Source organism: Bos indicus, chromosome 28, assembly GCF_029378745.1.
Source record: "Bos indicus isolate NIAB-ARS_2022 breed Sahiwal x Tharparkar chromosome 28, NIAB-ARS_B.indTharparkar_mat_pri_1.0, whole genome shotgun sequence".
In the NCBI taxonomy this organism is placed as follows: Eukaryota; Metazoa; Chordata; class Mammalia; order Artiodactyla; family Bovidae; genus Bos; species Bos indicus.
In genome coordinates this window covers 1495887-1515221 of record NC_091787.1, presented here as the reverse complement: position 1 = coordinate 1515221, position 19335 = coordinate 1495887, and the positions used below count along the sequence as shown (strand labels likewise).

At 41.1% G+C, this 19335-nt stretch overlaps 1 protein-coding gene and 1 pseudogene across 1 annotated transcript in view; one reads left to right on the top strand and one right to left on the bottom strand.

Moving 5' to 3' along the window:
- Positions 1-1684: 1684 nt before the first annotated feature.
- NUP133 (nucleoporin 133) overlaps positions 1685-19335 on the top strand; it is a 55760-nt gene continuing 38109 nt past the window's right edge. The window contains exons 1-9 of the mRNA XM_019954077.2: positions 1685-1975; positions 3985-4103; positions 8685-8788; positions 9920-10027; positions 12086-12220; positions 13096-13266; positions 14898-15053; positions 15365-15435; positions 18630-18777. Of these exons, the coding sequence (XP_019809636.2) occupies positions 1794-1975; positions 3985-4103; positions 8685-8788; positions 9920-10027; positions 12086-12220; positions 13096-13266; positions 14898-15053; positions 15365-15435; positions 18630-18777 (1194 nt within the window). The 5' untranslated portion in view covers positions 1685-1793. The remainder of the gene's footprint in view (positions 1976-3984; positions 4104-8684; positions 8789-9919; positions 10028-12085; positions 12221-13095; positions 13267-14897; positions 15054-15364; positions 15436-18629; positions 18778-19335) is intronic.
- LOC109553849 (sodium/potassium-transporting ATPase subunit beta-3 pseudogene) lies at positions 5336-6157 on the bottom strand (annotated as a pseudogene).

Genomic DNA, 19335 nt, shown 5'->3' with positions numbered 1-19335 from the left:
CCTCCTCTTTTCTTCCATTGTACACATATCAACTCGTGGTTGTGTAAATAAATTTGTGTTCATTTGTTCAGGACCTGTCTTTCTCATTGGCCTGTGATCTCCACGAGGGCAGGGCCCATGTCTGCTTTGCTTACAGTTAGAAACTTAGCACTTAGCATACAGGCTGGCACATGGAAGGTAGTCAATAAGAATGAATGAATGACTGTCTGTTCACCATCCTCCAACAGTCATACATCTGGACTCCATGTCAAGTCACATAGTATGGGACAATGCAAAAGGCTGGGCTTACTGAAATTATCATTCAGTACTCACCTCAGCTAGCTAGGGGTCAGTATCCTGTGTTTTCATAGCCTGAGTTTCCTCAGGGCTCACCAGCTTACATGGTGGAAGCAATCACTGATGACTATGACATCCTTTGTTTACTTATATGGCAGGCAATATTCCACTTATCTGGAAGGACAGTGTTGAAGACCATCCAGAGGCGAGAAGACCCCAAAAAAGGCAAAAGGATAAAAAAGAGGGAAGTGTGAGCACTTTAACCAGGGCAAAGGCAATGCAGATGTGGTTTCTACTAGAGATGCTCAGGAGTACAGTGTCCCAGGTGCTACAGTGGAGGAAAGTGTGAAGGATGAGTCTAGAATAGAGCTCTTCTTTTTGCACTGGTCAACTAACCAATTTTATCCAACGGGGCAGAGGTGGTAGTGAAACAGGGGTCCTAAAGAAAACCTGAATTCAGCTTTTAATGAGTAGATTGTGAGGCATGCGCAGGATATCCAGGTGAAAGCCGTCCACTAGGGCTGTCAGACGGAGAAGGCATTGGCACCCCACTCCAGTACTCTTGCCTGGAAAATCCCATGGACAGAGGAGCCTGGTAGGCTGCAGTCCATGGGGTCGCCAAGAGTCGGATACGACTGAGTGAGTTCACTTTCACTTTTCACTTTCATGCATTGGAGAGGGAAATGGCAACCCACTCCAGTGTTCTTGCCTGGAGAATCCCAGGGACGGAGGAGCCTGGTGAGCTGCCGTCTATGGGGTCGCACAGAGTCGGGCACGACTGAAGCGACTTAGCAGCAGCAGAGCTGTCAGAAGCCTATGGTTTTTTATCAGGGCCTGCTAGAGATACAGACTTGTTATGTCACTAGCATGAAGGAGAAATGACAAATCTAGGGAATAACATCTATAACACTAAATGTGAAACCAGTGTCAGCTTTTACAGTTTTCCTCCCTTATTTTGGACCAGGGAATGAAGTCTTTTCATTTCCCAAGAGGTTCAAGAAGGACCAGAGTGCCGGGGCTTTGCGTTTCAGCTGCTGGAGGGGCAGCCCCACCCTCCAGACCGGAGAAGAGCCCGTGCTTTTCCAGTTTCACTTCCCTGGAAACTCTGGACTCTATCTCCTCCACTGTTCCGCTCAAGGGCCTCTCGCTCAGGCTCCCCGTCAACTTCGAGGGTCCGCAGCTTTCACAACGCCCCACGGCTCGGCGTTCTCCTTTACATCATCAAAGCGCGCCCCATTCCGGTTTCTCCTGCTGGCCCGGCCAAGCCTCGATACTCAGCGCTGCATCTCCATGTCGCCACAGCGCACCCTACCTCTCAATTTTTGCTGGGGTCTCGACCGCGCCCTGAGGCTCGCGCAGAGCTTGGACGTCATCACAGCGCACCACACAGCCTGGCGCTGCTCTTTGACGTCTTAATCGCGCGCCCTCCCGCCCATCAGGTGTTCGGTCTCCGCGCGCGGGCTGCGCTTTAGCCCCACGGCTTGAACGTGCCTTGTCTGTTGCCTGTCCTTTGGATCATGTTCCCGGCAGTCTCCTCTCCGCGGACCCCGGGGACCGGAACTCGAAGAGGCCCCCTGGGCGGAGTCGGGCCGGGCTCCACGCCCCGGGCGACCAGCAGGAAGGGTCTGACTCTGGGGTCTTCTCTCAGCTCCCCCGTGCTCTTCTCTCCGGCCGGCCGTCGGAGCTCCCTGAGCTCGCGGTGAGTGGTCATCCTGGGTTGGGTTCGTCGACTCACAGGCTCACGGGCCTCCAGAAGCCACGAAACCAGGGACGGCGAGGGACGCCAGAGTGTTGGGAAAATAGACATCCGTCACCCTTGCACCCTTGAGTGATTATTTCAGCCTCGCTTTGATTAATTCATCAATTGAGTCTTTGCTTCACACACTTTGCATGGATTTACCTTTGTGTAGAGGCAGCAGCAGCAGAGGTGGAGTAAGCTCCGAGAGTTGGTGATAGTCAGGGAAGCCTGGCGTGCTGCAGTCCATGGGGGTGGCAAAGAGTCGGGTACGACTGAGAGATGGACAGGGGCTTCCCAGGTGGCTCAGTGGTAGAGAGTCTGCCTGATAAGCAGGAGACACGAGTTCGATCCCTGAGTCAGGAAGATCCCCTGGAGAAGGAAATGGCAACCCACTCCAGTTTTCTTGCCTGGAAAATTCCATGGAAAATTCCATGCAGCCTGGGGGGCTGCAGTCCATGGGGTTGCGGAGTCCAGCAGGACTTAGCAACTAAACAGCAACAGAGATGTTGAATTAGAATCTGGTGATTAGAATCAGGTGGTTACCTGCCTTGTTCTTATTACCCCTGTAATCTAGTGTAGGTCACACATGGTCTCCTCATCTGCGAAATGGCAGTAATGAACCTAATCTGAGCCTGCCCAAGGAGTCAAAATAAAATGCCACGATGCAGATTAAAGTGATGGTGGCAATGAAAGCCTCAAACCCTGTAGAATCATATTTGCCTAACATACTAACTCCCTGTTAACATCTGCTGATTGATAAAGGGATTTTAGTTACAGAAGTTAACCCTGAAGCTAAATTAATAGGGGAAAGACTTTCCATAAGCAACGAAATAAGAATAGTTGTTATGTTACCAAATAAAAGTGTGGCACACCAGTGCACGTCACTTGTGAGACCATGCTCTGCATCTCCCCTTTCATAGTTAATCTCGAAGCACATATGTTTCTTGAGTGGTTCCCTTTGAATTCGTCTATCAAAAATGAATTGGCCTCTGTAAGAAAATGGGAATATTGAGTCTTGAACTCATATTTAAAATTTATGTATAGAAAATTGCAATATTTTAAAGGATAAGTGATTTTTAAAGAATACCTTGTATTCCTTGACATTTGTAAAGTGCTCTTCAAATGCTAATCTTGTGATTGTTTTCTACTCCTTTTGACAAAAGTCAGTGAATGAAAGTTACACTTTGTTTTCATCTTTTTATTTTAATTTCTTCTTAACTTTCGGTGATCAAGTCAAAGAAAAACCTTTGTTATATTCAGTCAGAAATAATGCTGTCAACCACTCTGTATGTGCACTCATTTAATGATAAGAGAATCCTATGATAAGAGAATAACTTTTGTATTGATATATTTATACTTTTTCTGAATGTTAAGAAGAAGGTAAGAAGGAAATATAATCTCTACTGCTGTATCTGTTATTGAAGAAGAGGTAACAGCAGATACTCATGACCCTACTTAATTTCTTGATTTTGATGGTATATCTAGTAAAATCTTATATTTCTAGATTTGATGAGAGCTTAAAGATGATGTAACCCAATGTTTGTAAAACATTTTTGACCACAGAGTATAATAAACTGGACTCTATATTCTATTTTGTTTTTCAAAAATGTTGAATGAAACCCTCAAAATGACCTATAATTTGAACAATACTGATTTAGTCCAACCTTCTTATTTCACAGTTAAAGAAGCAGAATTATAAAGCGTTTAAGTGACTAGATCATAGATCTAATTACTGAAGCATGAGAATTGAAGCCAGATTCTGTTAGTTTTTTTTTTTTTTAATGAAAAATACATTTACACAGTATACATGAACCAGAAGTTTTCACTATTAAAATAGTTTTTCACTATTTCATTTTTCTTCTTGTTTATCAAAGATTTTCTCTCCATTGTGAAAATATATACATAACGTTATAATGAATAATGGAAAAATTTTAAGTTATGAGTAAAATAATATGGTCTCATTTCTTTAGAGGAACACCTACACGAATATTCCCACACCACTCCATAACTGAGTCTGTGAACTATGATGTGAAAACATTTGGATCTTCTCTCCCTGTTAAAGTCATTGAAGCCTTAACATTGACTGAAGGTGGGTGTCATTTTCCATTTGTCTCTATTAGCAATTCAAATGAAGCCTAGGTCTGGCATGAAGATAGAAATTTGTGTTTTCTCTGGTCACCTGGTAAAGAATCCATCTGCAATGCAGGAGACCCTGGTTCGATTCCTGAGTTGGGAATATCTACTGGAGAAGGGATAGGCTACCCACTCCAGTATTCTTGGGCTTCCCTTGTGGCTTTGCTGGTAAAGAATCTGCCTGCAATGCAGCAAACATGGGTTCAATCCCTGGGTTGGAAAGATTCCCTGGAGAAATGAACGGCTGCCCTCTCCAGTATTCTGGCCTGGAGAATTCCATGCACTGTATAGTCTATGGGGTCGCGAAGATTCAGACATGACTGAGCGACTTTCACTTTACTTCACTGGTGTACCTTCACTTCCTTGGGGAGAAATAGTTGACTTATTTGGTTTTTCATTGTGTTTGAGAAATATAACAAATTTGGGAAGCAGAATGAGCTCATTTTAGCACAATCAAAATAAGTATTTATGATTGTACATACTGTGTATGCAAAACTCAGTCCAATTTCAAAAGTTGTTTGAGTATATGAAGTTTAGGTTTTTTAAAAAATCCAAAAACTACTGCCCTACTGCCTCACATTATTGGGTTTAATAATGCAATAGAATAAAGTCTTACCTCTATTTTGGATCTGTGTAGTACCCCAGAAGCTGTATGCATAATTTTCTTTTTACCTTTCATGCTCACTTTTATTTTCCTTTTTCCTTCTCACATAAGAACTTTTCCACCCACCAATTTTCTTTTAGCTGTAAAGTCATTTGATGTTGATCAGGTACCATTTTATCTCCTAAAACTTTGGTGGCATCAAAATATGACAGTTAACCAGTGTTAAATCTATAAAATATTTATATAGCACAGAACTTGAAGCATTAGACACTGGGCAATTAAACCACATAAAAATTGGACAAGACCCTTGTCCTACGTGTTCAGAATCAGGTGTTCACAGCCCCTATCTGGTACAGTCCCTATCTGGTGATTTTACATGATTCAAAAGGCAGCAGAGGCAACAGGCAAGTTACTTTGAAGGACATGGAATACTATGATCCGGAAGAACGTTATGTTGTTACTCCAGTGTCATGTACCGCTCCACCTTTCTCCAAAGGTGGTCTCGATAATTCTGAAATGGCAGGTCTGGCTGATACAGGATAAAGATGACAACACAACACTTACCCTGTGGAGATATCCTCCTACTATGCATGTATGGTGATCTTGAATGCAACTCGTCTTGAAATCTTGTTTTTAGGTTTTTAGGTTGGGTGATCCATCAGTCTTGCACTCAACTGTTAACTTCTTTTATGTCATCCTTATTGCCAAAGATAGCTCACCTAGTGGCTGTAGATAGCTCCCATCCAGTTTTTTCCTGTAACATGAAAAATATTTTAAATCTATCTTTCCCCTGGGAAGATAAGTTGGTAGAACTGCTGGGCTTTCATTCTTTGCAATACAGTCTATCCTTGGTTCTCATTGAGGCTTTAATCCAATCATTCTGTTCATTTTCACAAGAATACAAAGGTTTCCTGTGTTGTAGCCAAGCTTGGCATCATCCACACCTCTGCATGCTTCAAGGAAGGCAAGAGGAAACTGACATGCAGTATAATCTGGACCTTTCTGCTCAGAAGAGTTTCCATTGTTATATTCTGTGAGATTCTGTTCTTCTAAGCCATATGGCTTTAGAAATTTCTTAAGATCATAGTGTACCTTCTAGAGGACTCTGGATTAGGCATGCCAGATGAAAAATCCAGTACCATCACTAGTTTTGGAAAAACCATGTAAGTCCTGAACTTGGAACCTGGTCATGATATATTTTGGAATCTCATTGTTCAGAGTGAAGTATAGCCCACATTGTGAATGAAAAGAGTGCAGCCAGGCTCCCATAAAAGAGTAGGTGGAAGAGCAAGATCAAACCCCAGGTCTTAGCAATGCACCCCAGGAACTCTCATGGTCAGGTTTTAGATGAAGAGCTTCCACTTGGCCAGGCTCTGTTTGAAGGACTTCTTGTCTTTCTTTGTCATGGTGTGTGCTGACCGCACGGGGAGTGGTGGCACGGTGGTAGAACAGGCGAGAAGGGCAGAGGCTTGTCCTGGTTTGAGCAGCAGCAGAAGGCAGTATGTCCAAGGGACCCTCCTCGCTGTGGTGAGCACTCAAGCCGACTGCTCTGCACCATGCCAGGCTGAGCTGCTGCTCTGGCCAAATTCATGTTATCAGTTTTGTGCACCATTAGAAGATTCTCTTGGCAGAAAATTATTATTTTTATTTATTTTTAAATATTTGTTTATTTTTGGCTGTGCTGGGTCTTCATTGCTGCTCCCAGGCTTGCTTTAGCAGCGAGCAGAGGCTACTCTCTAGTTGAAGTGCATGGGCTTCTCATTGCAGTGGCCTCTCTCATTGCACAGCACAAGCTCTAGGGCACGCTAGCTTCAGTAGTTGTGGGGTATGGGCTCCAGAGTGCAGCCAAAGAGGTGACCCATGGGCTCAGTTACCCTGCAGCATGTGGGATCTTCCAGAACCAGGGGTGGAACCTGTGTCCTTGCATTGCAAGGCAGTTTCTTAACCAGTGGACCACCAGGGACACCCAACTGGTAGAGAATTAGAGTGGAAGTGTGGAAGATGTGGTCAGCACGAGCTTCAGAAAGATGCTCTTAAGGCTGAGAAGTTGGGGTGACTCTAAGAGCAAAGTTCAGAGCATCCTTTGATTTCCTGGAACAGTGTTTTTCAAACTGCAGGTAGTGACTGAAATCACTTTAGTGGCTCATGACCAACATTTTTTAAAAAAATGAAGTAAAGTAGATTGCACAGTGTCAGAGTGTATCTCGTTTTATTTAAATTGTGTATGACTACATCATGCTGTGAAATGTATTTCATACTTGGAATGACAGTCAAAACAGTTTAAAGTACTCCATTCCATAAAAGGGAACATTTCTTATCAACTTGAACTAGCACATCTTACCAATGAGTCCATGGGAGCTTCAGGTACAATTATTTTCAGACAGCTGAACTTCTAACCTCTGTCATGCATTGTTCCTGGTTTAAATATATATTTTCTTTTCCCTTCTAAAAATTTAAGCTTAAATTGCATTTAAGCCTTTGACACACTCCTGGTTCATGCCATCAGATCATGTTAATAACAAATAGTACACAGGCTCAGAGGAGAGAGTTTCTAGAAATCAGGATGTGAAAACTGAAGACTATGTAAACTTGAGAAGATCTCATCCTCACATGGAAATTTCCAAGCCCTAGTCAGTTGGTGTACTGAGTCAAGGTCCTCAAGTGTTCACCAGTGGAGGATTTGGAGCTGCCACGGTGCTTTTAGGGAAAGAAAACACCAATCAGGTATTCCATTTCAGCAAAAAGCCCACACTCAACCTAGGTATGGTTTGATATTTATATTTTAGCTTGTGCCTTATTGGTGCCTTTTATTTTGCCCCTCTATCCTGTCTTCAAATGAAGAGCAAAGCTCATATTGATTAAATTTCTAGGACTGTTAATGCATTTACACAGGTTTAGCACCAAAACTTACAGCAGCAATAGAATAGTCTTCCCTTAGCCACAGGCATAAGTTCCAAGACCCCCAGGGGTTGCCTGAAAGAGAATAGCACTGAACCCTGTATATACTGTTTTTCCTATATATACATGCCTATGGTTAAGTTTAGTGTATCAATTAGGCACAGTAAGAGAATATCCACATTGCCACATCACTTCTCTGTGCTTTGTGGCCACGTTTTAGTAAAACAAAGTTACTTGAACCACAAGGGCTGCAGCACTAAGATGGTGACTCTGATAACTTAGACCGAGTGGCTCATGGCTGGGTGGCGGGCACAGCGTCCATACACCTGCAGCACTAAGACGGTGACTCTGATAACTTAGACTGCTGCTGAGTGGCTCATGGCTGGGTGGCGGGCACAGCGTCCATACACTGGACAAAGGAGTGAGTCACGTCCCCGTCAGGACAGCGGGACACTGCCAGATTTCGTCACTAAAGTGTTATTTCTAGAATTTTCTATTTAATATCTCAGGCCCCAGTTGACTGCAAATAACTGAAACAACAGGTGAAACCGAGGAAATCTAACCCCTTTAGGTTAGCATGTAATAAAGTAATCTATCATACATTCAAAGAGCTCTTATTTTGAAAATCTTGTTCTTTTGCAGGAACATGATTTTTCCTTGAAATGTTTTATGTATTTAATGAGGGGTTTATTATTTGTGTTGCTTTATCAAAATAAAATCATGAATTTTACTAAATATTATAAAAAGTGAGATAAATTTGTAACAAAAAATAAGAAATATTAAACCTAAGACCAGAACATAGTTTTTACCTTTCAATATAGTTATGAGTGGTTGTCAAAGTTAAATGGATCTCTTATTTTGGATATTAATAACTCTTGAATTATTCAAGAGTATTTTTGTTGTGAGTTAATCTTGTGTGTGTGGTGGTTACTTTTTTGGGTGAAGAGTATGGCAGTAAGGAAGATTTTGGTGTGAGAAATTTTCGCAGTTTTAATTCATACTGTAAGATTAATTACGTACCTTGTTTTTTTTTAGTTGATGATCAGCTGACTGTTCACATAGATGAAGGTGGATGGGCTTGTCTGGTCTGCAAAGAGAAACTCATTATTTGGAAGATTGCTCTGTCACCTATCACTAAGGTAATGATTCTTTAAAGAGCTGGAGGGAGAGAGAGGAGAAAATTCCTAATTGGCTCTGAATTTTTACCCTAACTTTTTAGAGTTGTTGGAAATCTGTAATTTGAATCGACTCAAGCATTATAGATTTGCATTTTTATAGTAATATGAAATACCAAGCATGCATACACTTTTGTGTATTGGGAAAAAAGTTTCTCTCCTTATCATGATTTTAAACAAGATATATTTTATTTACATTTAATAAAGTTAAAGACATTGACATTTTTAATGAATGTCATGCTAGTCACTCTGTGCAGTGAAGTCTAAGACTAAATGCCATCCACATAAACTAATGAACTGAGTTTTGAAGAGGATAGGAATGTGTTGCACTGAATCTACTGAATCATGTGTAAGAAAATAGGAAAGAATTATACCAATTTTTAGAATGCTAACTGAACTCTTCATTGTCAGCTTTTCACACGGGGGCTTTCATTTGTGTGTTCACTGCTGTGCTCTCAGCAGCCTCTTTCTGTGCACTCCAGATCAGGCATACTCTCTTGCAGTACTCATGCTCGCTGGGCCTTTGTTCCACTGGGACTCAGGCTCCACCTTACCTAAACTCTTCGAGTGTACTGGTCTCTGTACACCTGCTGTCTGGAAAACCACGTCTGTAGTTAGGGGCGTAGGTGAAGGAGAGGTCCTGCAGTGGCATCCTGAGTTAGCAGAGGAAGCCTGGTACTGGCCGAGTCTCGGAAATATTTTCTAGGCGACTTTGAATACTTACTCTAGTCATGCCAATTTTAAATGTCAACTCAACAAATCAAGATTAGACTGGGAAAATTCCATAGGAATTCCACACAGTTCTTTCAACAATGGACTTTTTTTTCATCTGGGAAGAGATTGGAGTAGTTTCTGTTAAGGGTCTGGTCTAGCTGTTAAGTTTTCCTGATTCTGTATCTCTTAAAATATTTTGTTTTTAAAATTAGTGAAAATGACGATGGAAGCCTGATCAAAAAGTTGTGAGAAGAAAGTATTTCTAGAATAGTATTTCTAGCAGTGAATTAGAATCTAAAGTATGCAGAGAAAGTGAAGTCAGGTGCATGTTCAAAAATTGGATTTGAAATGAAAAATTTTTTGTTTGGATTTGTTTTATAGTTATCTGTTTGCAAAGAACTTCAGCTGCCACCTAGTGATTTCCACTGGAGTGCTGACTTGGTGGCTCTCTCTTACTCTGCTACCTCAGGCGAAGCACATTCTACTCAGGTGGGTGACTTAAACGCTTACTGAAGTACATTTTTTTAAGATAAGGGAGTTGTAAAGTTGGGGGGATCACCCAGTTGGGTTTTGAAACATAGCTGTAAAGCTGCAGAAATCAAGACAGAATGGTTGTGACAGAGGTAGACACACGGGGCACTGGAACAGAACAGTGTAGACATACAGACCCACGCAGAGACGGTGCACTGGTCTTTGACAGGGGTGCAGAAGAAATTCAGTGACGTGGGGATAGTCTTCTCATTAAAGGGTGTTGGAACCATCGACCATCTTTAGGAAGAAGAAAAAATTCCTCCTGAACCTCATGGACTTCCCTGGTGGCTCAGACGGTAAAGCGTCTGCCTACAATGCAGGAGACCTGGGTTCAATCCCTGGGTCAGGATGATCCCCTGGAGAAGGAAATGGCAACCCACTCCAGTTCTCTTGCCTGGAAAATCCCATGGACGGAGGAGCCTGGTAGGCTACAGTCCATGGGGTCACAAAGAGTCGGACACGACTGAGCGACTTCACTTCACTTCAAACCTCATGGAAAGATGAACCCCAAATGGATCATAGGTCTAAATGTAAATTGTAAAACTAAAAACTTTTAGAAGAAAACAGGAAAAAAATCATCATGACGTGGGGTTAGTTGAAGAGTTCTTAGAAATGACCAAAAATGTGACTCATAAAAGAAGAAAAATCGATAAATTGGACTTAATCAAAATTTAAAACTTGGCTTGGCCAAAGACCCTGAGAAGAAAATGGAGAGAGAGCTACAGATTGGTAGGAAATACTATAAATCAAACATCCAATAAAGGACTTGTACCCAGAACATAAAATGAATTCTCAAAACTTAGTAAGAAAACAAACAACCCAATTTAAAAAGTAAGGCATAGGACTTGAACACTTTACCAAAGAGAATATAAGGATGTCAAATAGGGGAATGCAGATAAAACAAGTGAGATACCAGTTCACTCTTACTACAGTGGCTGAAATTAAAAGCACTGACACTGCCACCTGCTGGTGAGGATGTGGAGCAACTGGAGCCTCATACGTTGCTGATAGGCATGCAGAATGGTGCAGCCACTGATCTTCACTTTCTTAGAAAGTTAAAGTGCCCTTGCCATATGAACCAACAATTCCATTCCTGGCTGTTTATTTTAGAGAAATTAAAGCTTATGTTCACACACACACACACACACACAAAACAATAGACTAATGTTATATACCTTTATTTGTGATAGCCAAAGGTGGAAACAATCTGAATATCCTTTAGCAAGTGAATGGGTAAATAAACTGATTCTTTCATAGGATGAGATACTGCTCAGCAGTAAAAAGACATGAGCTATTAATCCATGAAACAACATGGGCGAATCTCAAAGGCATTGTGCTAAATGAGATAAACCATTGTCAAAAGGTTCTATTCTATATGATTTCGTTTGTTTGGCATTCTCAGAAAGACAGAACTATAATAATGGAAATGGGGATTGCCAGGGGTGAGGGTAGGGGAGGGTGTGACCAAAGGGAAAGTGTTACGGAGCTTTGGTGCTGATGGACTCTCCTGTATCCTGTTTGTGGTGGGACTTACAGGAGTCTAAAAGTGAAAGTTTTAGTTACTTAGTCATGTCTGACTCTTTGCGACCCCATGGACTGTAGCCACCAGGCTCCTCTGTCCATGGAATTCTCCAAGCAAGAATACTGCAGTGGGTTGCCATTCCCTTCTCCAGAGGATCTTCCCAACCCAGGGATTGAACTTGGGTCTCCCACACTGCAGGTAGATCCTTTACCATCTGACCCACCATGTGTTTTAAAATTCATAGGACTGTAAAAAGTGAAACATTTTGTATGATCTGAAGAGAAACCAGGGTATAAAAATTCATAGAATTATAAAACAGGAGAAAATGTCAATTTTACTGTATGATAATTTTTTAAATATGGAAAAAAAGAATTTTTTCCCCTGATTTCTGTTCATTAGTAGTGCATTGCCCTGGTTTCTTTATGTCAGTGTCATCAGACTACCGCTTTGGGCTCCTTATCTTGTGTTTGTTGAGTGTTATGATCTTGTTTCAGGCTGTTACTGTCATGGTTGCCACCAGAGAAGGATCCATCCGCTATTGGCCAAGCCTTGCGAGTGAAGACACCTACACAGAGACGTTCATAGATCTGGGAGGTGATAAGACCTACAGTTTCCTAACAGCAGTACAGGTATACGATGGATATTCTTTTATATTTATTGGGAAACTGTCATTTGGCTTGGAAATCAGGTTTGGATGACTTAAAAATTTGTGATTTTGAGCAGATCATACAGGTAGGGGTGGGAGGAGATCAAAAAAGAGGCAAGGAAAGAATGGCACCCCACTCCAGTACTCTTGCCTGGAGAATCCCATGGATGGAGGAGCCTGGTGGGCTGCAGTCCATGGGGTCGCTAAGAGTCGGACACGACTGAGCGACTTCACTTTCACTTCTCACTTTCATGCATTGGAGAAGGAAATGGCAACCCACTCCAGTGTTCTTGCCTGGAGAATCCCAGGGACGGGGGAGCCTGGTGGGCTGCCGTCTATGGGGTCTCACAGAGTCGGACACGACTGAAGCGACTTAGCAGCAGCAGCAGCAGCAGGATTTGAGCACTTAAACCGAGGGAAGCCCTTCTTATAGGACTCTGACCTATCAGTGGAGCATAGTAGCCAGTGGTATTCGTTTCTGTCAGAACCATCTTTAGAGAGTGATTCAGAAACTCTTAGAGGAAGAATGGTTTGCTAATACATATTCTGCTAGTTTACCAAAGAAGTAAAATCTGATTCTTGATTTGTTGAACCTACATAATGTGAACCTATAACTTAAAAATCAGAATTAAAAAAAAATGCAATTAAAAAAATGGCTATGAAGTTTTTCTGTGCAGTATTAAGTGAATGGATTCATAAATAAATGATTTTTTTAGGATTGCTCTGTTCTTTTTTTATTCTTTTAGATTTATGTGGAGGTACCGATGATTTCCCTCAAAGCATATCAAAGTGATTTGTGTTCATTTTCTTTTCTTAGTCTTAAATGCTTAACTGAACTAATTTCACATTTGTTCACAGGGAGGAAGTTTTATTTTATCCTCATCGGGGGGCCAACTAATCCGCCTGATACCTGAAAGTATAGGAAAAATTCATCAGCATATCCTGCCTCAAGGACAAGGTGTGCTTTCAGGAATTGGTCGGAAGGTTTCTTCTCTTCTGGGAATTTTATCTCCTAGTAGTGATCTCATTGTAAGTCGATAAAATAACCTTGTTTTACTAGCTTGTTTCTTAGTGAAATCAGTAAGTTGGCAGTCTCCTATGAAGTTAGCGTTGCCACTGTATGAGCAGTGGTGTCCGTGAGATGAAAACTTTGATCTTTCAGTGAAGCATTCTTATTATGATGATTAGATGAGTTCATACTGACCCTCTTGCATCCTCTGTAACATTAATTATTCTTAAGTTTTATAGATTATCTCATAAGTTCATTTTTTGAATTAAAACTATGATGTAAAGTTATGCATGTGTTTAAGGATTAGTTTTGCTTTCTAGACGTAACCAAAAGTGTGTTTCCACCCCCGAGCCTCCAGCTGTGTGTGTGGATGATGTCTGCTGGGCTCTGCCTCAGACTCTGGAGTAGTGAGTGACGATGCTGGGAACTAACATGTGGGGGCATCTGCTCTGCCAGGTGCCCTGTGTGTGTGATCTCCTGTAATTATTGTGATCTGTAATGTATAGAGCTTCATGTCGCATTTGTGTTAAATAATTGAGGAAATGGCCTCAGTGAGGTTACCAAAATTGCCCAAAGTTCAAAGCTGCTCAGCGACAGATGCATGCCCACACATCTGTGTGAACTAAGAGCACATTCCCCTGACCCCAGCTTTTTTTAAACATTTTATTTTATAGGAGTATAGCTGAGTAACAGTGCTATGGCAATTTCAGGTGGACAGTAAAGGGACTCAGCCATACATACACATGTATCCGTTCTCCCCTAGACTCCCCCTGCAACCAGGCTGCCACGTAACACTGAGCAGAGTTCCCTGTGCTATGCAGCAGGTCCCTTTGCATTAGCCCTGTTAAATACTGTGGTACCACATCCTTTATTAAACTGTGCTTTTCCCTCTGATTTCAGATTGCTATCATTATCTGCTTCTTTAAATGGTCTTTGAACCTAAGCCTTAACATATCTAGAAAAAAATTGCTCATGTTCTCTTCTCTCCTATTGACTTACAAAACTCATTTTTCTTTTGACCTATTTCTAATGGCACTGTCACCTTTTTTCAGAGACCCAGGTATGAAATCCTGGTGGGGAGGGGGGGAGGTGGGCGGTGTGTGTGTGTGTGGAGGCAATTAGGGTTTTAGTTCAGCAGTCATGTATACGCAATTTCTAAGTTGGGGTAGATGTGTTCTTCAGAAGCAAGGAAAATGAAGTGATATAACCATGTGGAACTACACACACCCCTCCAGATTCCTTCTCCTGTAACACAGCTCTCGTGCTCACAAGCTATGGATATTATCTCCTTAGCTTACTTGGTTTACAAACTGACATTCAAGACTGTGCTGTGTGTGAACCTTAGTTTTGCTTCTTTCCTAGCTATAATCCACATTCCAGTTTAGCAGGACTGTGTTTTGTTCTTTAAAGAGTCTCTGACTTTCCTGCCTCCCTACTCTCCCAGGCTCTTCCTGGGCCTTCTGCCTGTGAAAATCCTCCTTACTCTCAAGGTCTATTTCAGGATCACTTCTTCCCTTGAATCCTAAATGGAGAATTCTGCTAGGATTACTAATCAAATAGCTATAAAATATACAATTTTTTAATTTCAGGAAAATCATCATTGACATTAGAATTTAATAATCTATAAACTTTTTTTCTCCTCTCCATACAGCTTTCAAGTGTCCTTTGGGATAGAGAGCGAGCGAGCTTTTATAGCCTGACAAGTTCAAACATCAGTAAATGGGAATTAGATGATTCTTCAGAAAAACAAGCACACAGTTGGGATATAAATAGAGTCCTGAAGGAAAACATTATTGATGCTATCTGGGTAAGGAACAGTAACATTCATCTCTGTCATTTTTATTTATATAAGATTGCTAGTTCCTTTAGTTGTATTTATTAGAACACATTTCAGTGTAATACACCAAGTTTTAGTCATCAGATAAGCTGAGATGGAGTATTCAGTCTTTAGAAGTATTGGGACTCACTGGTTTACTTAATTTTTAAAATGCATACATTACTCATTCAATAAGTTTGACTTACTGTGGATGAGGCAGTTTCGTAGGTGCTGGGGATATAAAGGTGAAAAGAAATGATTCTTATACTGAAGGAGCTTACATTGTTGATATTTTCATGTAGGGATCTGAAAGTAACTATGAAGCTATTAAAGAAGGGGTCAACATTCGATATTTGGATTTGAAGCAAAACTGGTAAGCAATTCATTTGTCATGCAGAACATAGGTAGTCGTTTGGAAAACCAGATTGATGTTTGTTATAGAATAATAAGCACCCTTGCTATCTCTTCTTCTGATGTGTCTAACCCTAATCTTATATTATTCTGCCTTATCGAATCACTTTGTCTGGCAGTGCTAATGCATTTCACAAGTGTCGGCAGTTTTCGGCCTTCCACTGAGTGTCCCATTAGCTGTCTGCCCTTATTAGGGATCATCTGTTCTGCTTGCATAGCTGGAGCTTCTGAGAGCTGCCTGCCCCGCTGCTGGGTGTGTTCCATGCTGTCGTCTTTGCTGACTCAGTGGAGATTCTGGGGGCTCTTCTCCAGTCCTTTTTTTGTTGCTGAAGCTTTAGCCTGAGTTTGTGGCTGTATTGAATAAAGGAAGGATGGATGAGGTTTTGTCCTGGCGGTACAAGTTAGAACTCAGTCATTGTTTATGACTGAGTCACTCAGAGTGAATTTCCTCTTAGAACCAATGCTCTTAGTGGTGCTTAAGATCTCAAGTTAGTCTGATAAAGCTACTTAATCCCATGTTATTGTTTAGCTTTAATATTATGGTCATATAGAACTGAAAAGCCATTTATAATACAGCTTCTGTGATATCGTTTATAATGAATGCCAACATATGATTTGTAATTCTTTAAAACACAGCTTACTGGAAGTTAGGATAATTTTTTTTTTTTTTAAGGATAATTTTTATGTGTTTTAGAGTAATTTAGTTTAGTGGAACAAATTCTACTTGTTTCTTGGCTTACAGTTCTGCTGTTTAATTTTTCTGTCGTGGGCTGTTGAGACTTGTCAGGATCCTTCTTTGTAATTTCTGAAAAACTTCTATGTAAACTATCAAAGAAGTAAAAATAATGTGTATGCTTAATTTCCAAAAATATTTTAATTAAATACAGTTTATCTTGTTTTAATTTATCTTTACTGGACCTCCATCATAAGTTTAGAACTGGTGCCAGGATGCAGCCAACTGTGGGGAAGAGGATGTGGACATTTTTCACATGTAATTTTCGGAATGGAGACATAGGTTGAGCACAGAGAAGCATGCATAGGACTTGCTGTGCTGAGGCAGACACAGAATGCTGTCGTGCCAGCATGACTTGATTCTTGTGGGGCCTGTGAGATGCAGTTCTCATTCGCCTTCTTGGCCCCCTGCCACCATTGCTCCCAATGATCCAGTCATCACTCTCCGTATCCTCAAGTTCCACTGACCCTTGTAGACTGTTCCACGTCTGGACAGGTGTCTTCTGTTTAAGAAGCATGTGTCTCCCTCATGCTTTTTGCTCTTCCTTGATCAATTGTTGAAATTTTTACTGATTTGCAAATTAATTATCTTTCTATCATCTTTACTACCCAAAATAGCTTCATGTTATTTTAATCATGAAGTTTTTTTGTTGATAGAGATGTCAAATGAAGCTGATCTAAGCAGCCCTTCCTGAGGAATTCTTTATTAGCTATGTCTCTGGGCCTCATTGGCACCTCTTACCGCACAGCAATCCAGTCTGTGGAGTAACTTCAGTTGACTCACAACAGCATGACCATCTCTACCTCCCTACCTAGTGCAGAGGAGGGCTCTCAGGACTGAGTTCTCTGTGGCTTTGCTCACTGCCCTCTTAGCTGTCATCCGCGAGCTGTTTAGGTCACTGCCAGTATGTTCCAATTTGGACCAGTGTCCTTGAAGTTTTCGAGGAAATTCAGGTAGAAATGGTAAGAGTTGGGGAGCTGGGAAAAGGAAACAGTGGAGAAGGAAAATGAGAGCTGTATCAGGACTGCTTGATGTGAAGTGCATGTCATCTATTCAGTAGCTTGCTTTATTATTTTTAGTTGTCGGTAGAGAGTGCTTGCCATCCTGTTAATATTTCTGAAACTTGAATGAAAGTTGTTAAAAATGCTACTAAATATTTCAGGAGTTGAGATTAGAGACCATTTAATTTTTTTTTATGTTCGGGGCAACAACTTTGATAGACTTAAGAGGACCACATACATTTTTAAGATGGAAAAAAGTTTGTTTTCACCTATACAGCAGCTTGAATATACAGTAGCAGTTCTATGATTGGTTATTAAAGGTAAAACCAAAATGTTTTTCTTCTGTACAAAAGTAAACTTTAAAAAGCAGATTAGATCAGGGGTTAGCAACCTTTTCTATAAAGGGTCCAAAACTATATTTTTAGGCTTTAGGGACCATGTGGTCTTCGTTTTAGCTATTTTACTCTACCAGTGGTAGTATTAAAGCATCCATAGACAGCACACAGACATGGCCGTCTTGCAGGACAGATTTATTTACAGAAACTCATCTGTGGCCAATTTGACCTGAGAGCTGCACTTTGCTAATCCCTGTGTTTGATGATTTGTTGGTCTTTTTACGTCAGATTTATTGAGTTATATTTTACATAGGGTAAATATTTTGTACCCTTTTTAGTGTATAATTTGGTGAGTTTTGATGAGTGCATAGTCAGTTAACTACAACCACAATCAAGATACAGAACAATTCTATCACTCCAAAAATTACTTTGAACTCCTTTGTCAGGGGCTTTCTGGGTGGCTTAGGGGTTAAAAAAAAATCTGCCTGCCAGTGCAGGAGATGCAGGAGGCACGAGTTTAATCCCTGAGTTGGGAAGATCCCCTAGAGGAGGAAATGGCAACCCACTGCAGTATTCTTGCCTGGAAAATCCCATGAACAGAGAAACCTGATGGGCTATTGTCTGTAGAGTCACAGAGTCAAACAGGAGTGAGTATGCACGCACACACTCCTTTTTCAACCCCTTCCTTCACTTCCAGCTCCTGGCAACCATTGACATCTTTTCTGTCCCTATAGTGTAGATGGCATCATACAGTATAAAGCCTATGGAGTCTGGTTTCTTTCACTTAGCATAATGAATTTGATATTCATTCAGTGGTTCCTTCCTTTTTACTGCTGAGTAGCTTTACCAGGATTTGTTTATTCAGCAGTTGAAGGATATTGAGTTGTTTCCATTTTTAGGCAGTTATGAGTAAAATCACTATAAACATTTGTACACAGGTTTTTGTGTGAAGATAAGTTTTTATTTCTCTTAGGTAAATATCTAGGACTGGGCTTGCTAGGTCATATAGAAATGCATGTTTATCTCTTTAAGAAATTGCCAAACTGTTTTCCAAAGAGACAGTATATCTTTCTTTTTCATTGATTAGCGATGGGCTCCTAATTTTGGCAGCAGCATGGCACCTGGCAGACAGCCCCTGCCTTGTCTATTACTCTCTGATAACAGTAGAAGATAATGGCTACCAAATGTCAGATGCAGTGACTGTGGAAGTCACTCAGTATAACCCACCTTTTCAGGTAAGATTTCTGTTTACAAGCTAAATGACCAAGTGACAGTAACTTGCTGAGTTTTTTCTCCCTAACTGTTGCAAGGTCAGATTCTTTGAGATATTCACCTGTAGGGCTTAGAAATATGTTTAATTTAATTTTTAAAAATCTCTTTATTGGGGGACTTTCCTGGTGGTTCAGTGGCTAAGACTCTGTGCTCCCAATGCAGGGGACCCAGGTTCAATCCCTGGTCAGGGAACTAGATCCCTCATCCCACAACTAAGAGTTTGCATGCTGTAATAAAAGATCCCACACGCCCCAACTAAAACCTGGTGCAGTCAAATGTAAATACATTTTTTAAAGTAAAATCCCTTTGTTTATTTATTGTTATTAGCCACGCCGTGCAGCTTGCAGGGTTTTAGTCCCCTGACCATAGATTGAACTTGGGCCCTCAGCAGTTAAAGCAGAGTCCTAGTCCACACTGGGCCACCAGGGAATTCCCAGAAATACGTTTTAAACAACTAGTGTTTAGGCAGTGCATTCTGTTTACCATCTCGTACTCATCCTCTGTTCAGCCTTAGCTAAAGA